General features: G+C 39.1%; 1 protein-coding gene across 1 annotated transcript in view; it reads left to right on the forward strand.

Annotated features, from left to right (window-relative positions):
• Positions 1-7,500, forward strand: part of LOC101848761 (trans-L-3-hydroxyproline dehydratase-like) — a 22,067-nt gene that overhangs the window by 13,329 nt on the left and 1,238 nt on the right. Inside the window, exon 4 of the mRNA XM_013084905.1 lies at positions 990-1,138. Coding sequence (XP_012940359.1) covers positions 990-1,138 — 149 coding nt within the window. The remainder of the gene's footprint in view (positions 1-989; positions 1,139-7,500) is intronic.

Here is a 7,500-nt window from a genome sequence, read left to right on the forward strand (position 1 = left end):
TGATCTTGTGACATGCCCATACCATTTTAATTTTCGTCTCTTCACTGTGGTCAGTAGATCTTCATATTGCCCCACTGCGTTGGTGATTCTATTTCGTTAGGCTACCGGACACGTACTTGTCATTGCTGGTTCGGGAGTTAGAGGCCTAGCTCAGTTCCACGCTGTGTCCTTGAGAAAGGCACTTTCAATGAATCTTCCCTTTGGGATAGATACTATCAGAGATTGACCTAAAGTTCGTAGGTCCCGCCTTTTAATTAACCCTATCCGTACGTTGTGGTTTACTATTGTATCCATACGACGTGGGGAACTCTGTGCCACCACCTTCCAAAGAGGAAACTTACTCGTTAATCCGATCCGTACGCTTTGCATAGCAGTCTGTCAAAATGATTTTTTAAGGCATACTGAAAGTTTCAAAGAGATCTTCGCTCTAGAAGTATTCTAAAATGTGAAGAATACAATCCCGGGGGTACAAAATGACCCCAGGGCGTACGGATAGGGTTAAACATCTTGTTTCGAGAGTTCTCAATTTACCTTTCCTCCGATTAGCTCCATATTTCTCACACTTGGCTCGGTCCTCTCAGGGACTAGCTTTAAATCAGAGGTCTCTCCATGAGTTTAAAGAAGTGTTACAATATCTCCCTCGTCAACCAGAGGCGTATGTTGAGTGCCATTGATTGGTAGCCTCCTCCGTGAGAAACAACAGTCGTGTGTGCATGAGTCATCAGTTGATGTTAAGGACAGTTAGTATATTAATTGTCTCTGCTTGTGTCTGTTTGTTGTTGTTTTGTTTATTGTTGTTTTGTTTTGTTTTGTTTTGGGTTGTTGTTTTGTTTTGTTTGTTTGTTTGGGGTTTGTTTGGGGGTTTTTTTGGGGGGGGGTTGTGATTGCAAATAATGGATTTGATTCCAATGAAGAATAGCTTGACTTATTTTTTAAAATATTTACCACGTTGCCAAAAAATATACGACCTGATTGACTGATTTTACCCTACTACGTGTCTACAGCCGAGGCCAAAGATAAAGTGAAACTGTCCCACCCAGAGAACCCAGCCTATCTGTACGGTGTCATTGTGATCGACTCTCGAGAAGAAAAAGCTGACGGACACTCTACCAATGTGTGCGTTTTTGCCGACTCAGAGGTAAAGTATAATGTTTCCTTTTTGTATTCATTGAAGTTTGTACCTTTCACTCAGAGCATGGGAGCTCTCGTGGCCCAGAGGTTAAGCTGTTCGCCTCTCATTCAATAGGTCCCGGGTTCGAATCCAGATAGCGACGGAACCTTTTCTTCTCAAAATTACCTCCTTTTACACCTTTTCCTGCTCTCTAACAATGTTCTATCATCTGCTTTTATTTCCACTTTCTTCCCCCACCCCCTGACCTCCTTTACCTCCTCCTCTGGGCTCCTGACTTTTTGCTGCCTTTCTACTGCTTCTCCTTGGCTCCTTCCTACTGCTGTCTTTCAGCCACACCCCTGACCTCATAGTAGGTAATATCTACGCCTACTAGCCTTCTCGGACAAAGGCAAAAAATCTCAGAGGTCCCGTGTGCAAGTCGCGCACGTTAAAGATCCCGTGATGGTTCAAAATTGACAAGAGTAGGCTTCGGCCGCCACCCGGCCAAAATTCAAAATTTCCTACCATCTGAAAATGTTTTTGGTGTGTCCCGCGTGTTCATATGACCGTATGCAATTGCGAGCGCCATAAACACTTACAAAAAATAACAACAAAACTCAGAGTATACACACGCTTTACTTACAGCGCAACCTCTGGATGTTGTGAGTTAAATAACATTATATCCTTAGTTGACACAAAAGCTTAGGTTCACAGTTACTGTTAGACTCAGAAGATCAGGATCCAAAGATACATAATACGTAATCCATATTCATGGAACAAGATTGACTATAAATTCAAGAGGCACCTGTGTCAGTAGTGTAAAATCTAGAATCTTTGCAATTGACGTCAGTCCAATTCCCGTGTCGAGAAGTTATTTTGCCAAGTATTTCCGTCTGCCTGCTTGGGTGGAATCTTTGCCACACTTTTCCCGCTTGGTTCTGATAAGCTGGGTCAACCCTAACTGTCTTTTAATTAATCGTTTTTAAGGACAAGCGGGCAAACCCAGATTTCGGGGGTTTCCAGAAATCTTGACCTATACCAAAAGTGGACATTGCCCTACCAGAGTGTCCATTTGGCATGTTCACTGCCTGCAACTCCAAGGGAGGCGTTCATACAGCCCAAGGTGTTGCTGTTTCTGAAAGTATAGTTAAGTCAAAACGCCATAATATTGTTATACCGAATTTATTGAGGAAATCAGTGGTCATAATACATGTATTAGTATACTGAGACAAACAAAAATTACCCAAGTCGAGCAACTAATATATTCAAAAGAATTCAAGCATGTTTTAAAAGGATTTTTTAAAAAAATAATAAAACTTCAAAAATGTCACTCTCGAATTGGGTTGGACAATCCTGTGTCAGAATCTCCACAACTCCATGTCTAATAGAACTCGGGGGTGTGGGGTGGGGGGGAGTAATTGTGGCAAATGATTATGAATTAGAATATTACTATTGCATTTTACGAAGGCCCGACATGCCACTGTGCTGTTTATCGACTTAGGGCTTCCCTTCACTTGTGCTGGCCCGATAGGATAGGATAACACTGACAAACTCACTGAAGCAGTAAAAGATAAGGCTAACATAATCATCCAAACCAGTGTGTGAACACATTGCGTCTTCTCAATGTTTTTCTCACATAAACACTATCTCACAACAGCACTAACTACCACCCTCGTATTTAGAGTCATCTTTGCCCTCAGCTTCTTGACATGTATCTGTCTCATTGAATCTTTACTAATTATAACAGTTCTGTCATCATCGATGACAATACATATCGATCTCTAAAGCCTTGAATTTTATTGCTAATATTATCAACATGCTAATTGTATGTTTCTAATATGTATGGAAATTGAAATTTAATGAAAAGCTAAGGATCTCGGACATTCCACCAGGAAAGAAAAACACGACTGCAGTTTTAAGAAATCATTATAAATTATGCTAACATGTTACAATTATTATGTGCATAATACCTAACACTATCATGTTCACCTTTTTCTACTAATCCTATGTCAAGGATTGATTTTTTTTAATGGGCAAGGAGCAAATAAGACCTTCAGCGAACACATAACTAAATAACAAAAAAGCCCCACCTACCGTAGAGCATGCAAAATCAAAAAGAACTGAGCAACTGAAAATTGATTTGAACACCTTGATTATGGGACAGGAGTTGCGCTAGAGAGCACTTTGAGAGGGTATCCGCGTATTGTGTATGTACTCAAGAACATGCTCCTTAAAGCTTGAAATGTTTAACCTTCTGCAACTTACACCATCGGCCCCTTATACGTTTTACCTTTTTAGCTGTACTGTAACATCTCTGAATAACTACACCCTATACAACGTCTGTGTTTGAGAATATGGCCATATAAACATCAAAAAATACAAAATGGAAATATTTCCTTTCAACGTATTGAACCCAGAAGAAAAATGTGTCCGTAGAGAGAAACAACTGTTCTATTCTTTAGTTTGTTGTACCTACCTACTAAATAATGGTGTTTTCTCTTCTTGTTTATCTTTTCAACATTTAGAATTTGAATTTCGAAAAAATATTTCTTAAACACATCGTTACTCAGTGGCATATGTAATTTACGACTCTTTCAACTTGTGATTGCCTGATTGTGGCTTTCTAAAAGACATTTCTAAAAAAAAAAATCCATCGCTCTTCCAAGACTTCTGTTGGTCAGTTTTCCCTGTGGCAGGTGATAAACAAATTCTATAGTTTGGACTCTGCACAATGACACATTCTTCTCTTCCTCCTACAGTTCAGATTACACACCCAACAGCTGATTCAAAGTGTGTTTGTACCTAGAACTCATTTTGTAGTAAATAAAAAGGTTCACGCATGAGTTGACTGCATACAGGGCGTAGGACAAGGACCAGGCCGCCCTGTAGACGAACTCGTACCGACGTCCAAGGCCAAATTCCTTCTCTGCCACACCCACGATTATCAGTACTTGCCCTGGAGTGTAGCAGATAAGAAGTACCGCACTCACAAAGATAATCATTCTATGAACTCTTTTATCTCTTTTGATTAAAGTGTTCTGGCCCTGTGCGCCCATGGCCACTACGACCCCCCTTCTTTTGGCGCTCTGTTTCAAGGAAATCACAAGAACAGCTGTCGAAACAGATAGACACCCAAGAGCTATATTTTGTACAGTAAAAATGGTTCTTAAAGTAATTTTCATTTCAAAAGACGTATAGTCCGGAAAATAGTCATGAGAGTTCAAACTTGAAGAGTTCATTGTGGCCTCTTTTCCCCATGAATCGTCAATCAGTGACATTGCCGGGCAAATTGCTGTCAGGGAAATTGTGCCAATTGCTGCGATAATAATTAGAGATCGGCCTGGGGTTATAATGTCTTTAATTTTGAATGGAACAGCTGCACAGAGGCAGCGCTCCACAGCAATAAAGACAGCAACACATGAACTATTTAAAAACAATGCATGTGACAACCAGACACTCAGGAACCAAATTTCTCCAGGGTTGTAGCATGAAAGGCTAAACTCTGTGTTGATCACAGTCCAGCCATTGACTATCAGTGTGATTTCAGTTAGGAGATCAGAGATCGAAAGACTCGTCAGCGATATGTGGACACTGTCACGAAAGCCTTGGTTGAAATAGACGATGAAGTTGGTGATGTTAGTGGCAACACCACACATAGCAATCGTCACAATAAAGATGAAGGAATAACCACGAACTAGGTTGTTATTTCTACTATAGTCGTAGCCATCGTTGTCAGTGAAGTTATCTCGGTCTAAATACGATACATTCCTTGTCTTGATCGTGTCACAACACTGCTCAAAACTTTGAAACATACTGAAATGTGTGTTTATATTCCGAAAGTTGTTACCGTAAAAATATTTTGGTCTTACTTATAATCTCGAGAAAGTGAAATTGTATTCAGAAAACTTTTTTTGTAATCACAAAGGGGAATTTTAGATTTACTGATACTCGTGGACCGGTTGGTCTGCAGTATTGAGGTGTCTCTATCTCGTGTAAAACTGAACTAAACCTTATGTCGGACACAATAATTTCATTTCAAAGGGGAATGTTTACGGGCATAATATTGTTTCTGTAGGATGGCTTAAAGGTGTTACAGCGTTTAAATCATTTTCAAATAAAAAGAAAAGGCTCTTTGACAAAATGCCAGTTCCAACAGATACTAATTGCTTCCTAAGAGAGGAGTTTTGAATATCACAAAGCCAAGATTGAAGTCAATAGGCCTAAAACCCTAGTTTAAACAACATTTGGTGGCCTGCCAAGTCTGGCAAACCTCTATTTGCGTACACTGTATATAAATGACGTGATGTAACCGCCGCCCTTTACATTTAAGTTCAACTGAGTCAGTTGCTGTTGTCTCAAGCTAACACTATGTTGAAACAATCTGTTTTGCGATCGTTAATAATTATTTGCGTGCTTAACCCTATCCGTACGCCCTGGCGTCATTTTGTACCCCCAGGGTTGTAATCTTTACATTTTAGAATACTTCTAGTTCGAAGATCTCTTTGAAATTTTCAGTATTTCTCAAAAAATCATTTTGACAGACTGCTATGCCAAGCATACGGATCAGATTAACGAGTAAATTTTCTCTTTGGAAAGTAGTGGCACAGAGTTCCTCACGTCGTATGGATACGATAGTAAAACACGACGTACGGTTAGGGTTAAATGATGCTTTACATTGATTTGAAACTAAGTGTTTACAGTAAAAAAAAAAAAGCCCAATTTGCTATTATTGCAAAACTCCAAATGTCCTCTACAAGTATACATAATTACAATCTAAATTAGCCTGATCTCTAGTCTGTTTTCCCTGTTATCAAACGAAGTAATTATTTTATGTGTATTTAACTTGGAGCAATGTTATGACTTTTGTACAGAAATGCTTGATAAAACATTCATTTTCTCTTCTTCTTTGCGTTCTCCTGCTAGATCTCAGGGGTAGGTTAATGCTGGTTCTTCAAACTGCAGTACAACTGATTTTTACATATTATGTGACAGTTTTTCCCACTCAGTAGGGCCCCTTGCCTTCCGGCAGCCACATTCCAATTTTGAAGGCCCTCTATTATATTTTTATATTGACTGGAGTAGTTTTGGTAGGAATTAATTTTGCATTTTACTTGGGTGGCGTCCGAAGCCAACTTTGATCGATTTTTGGTCCTTAAATTGCACACGGGACCTCTGAGATATGTTGCCCTCATTCGAGAATGCTAGGTGTTCTATCTTACCTACTCTAAGATTAGGGGTGTGGCTGACAGACTGCAGTGTGAAGGATCCTGAAGGAGCAGTACATGTAGAATGATGTAGGAGTATAGGTGAGAGGGGGTCAGGGTGGGCGTGGGTTGGGGAAGAAAGTGAAAATGAAAGCAAATGACAGTACATGTTTAGAAAACTGGAAAAGGGATAAAAGGCGAACACTTTAGATAAGAAAATATTTTTCAGTCGCTGTCAGGTCCTGATACAAGACCAATTGAATTAGAAGCAAACACCGTACCTCTAGCCCACGAGAGCTCCCTTTGATGAAACATTGAAACTTTTTTTAAAGATGATGAGTTTAATTGTTTTCAATAATATTTTATGTCTACTAGAATAAAATCCGAGGTATTCTGAACTAACACGGTGTTTAAACAGGTTTTTATGCTTATGGACTATTATTGTATCTAAGCAAGAGGAAGGTCAGCCCACCGAGTTACAAACATATAAAAATTGTATTCATCTGTTATGCTTCTCGACATAATAATATACTAATACTTGCATTTTTGCTTTTTACGAGGGCTGTCCCCCAAATGAATAAATAAATTAATAAACGAATAAATTTAATAAATTAATAAATAAATGAATAAATAAATAAATAAATAAATGTGTTTTTTCAGTAATAGCTCTTACTTTCAAATTATGTAAATTATGATGTTCAAAAGACAATGTACACTGCTTATTTAAGATATCAATTGCGCCCATGGATATTAGCGCGTGAGATGTCGCACTAAACATGGCTCGTCTCTCTGAGAAATGGCCAAAAGCAGTAGTGTGAGATGTCACATAATTGTTTAGTGTAAAGTAAAGAACTCCATAGAAATATTCTATGCATGTGGAGAAAGTGGCATTAGTAAAAATCAGGTCGTATACCACTAGCGCAGTAAAGTTGTTTAACGCTAAGTGAACGAATCTAGAAGATGCACCACATGCCTCATGCAGGTTGTCTTGGGAGCTTCGTCAAAGTAAGAAGGCAATATTCAGCAAGTGAACGCGCTTATTAGTGAAGATAGGTGGCTTCAGGTTTGCAATAGCTCTTGATGTTCCTATCCTAAATTAATTACAAGTGTGAAAGTGTCTATAACTTGGAAGCTGGTGTATCGTAGTCAGCTTGACGGGTCCCATACCAACAGATCTTAAAGCAT

This window comes from Aplysia californica, unplaced genomic scaffold (assembly GCF_000002075.1).
Source record: "Aplysia californica isolate F4 #8 unplaced genomic scaffold, AplCal3.0 scaffold00327, whole genome shotgun sequence".
In the NCBI taxonomy this organism is placed as follows: domain Eukaryota; kingdom Metazoa; phylum Mollusca; class Gastropoda; order Aplysiida; family Aplysiidae; genus Aplysia; species Aplysia californica.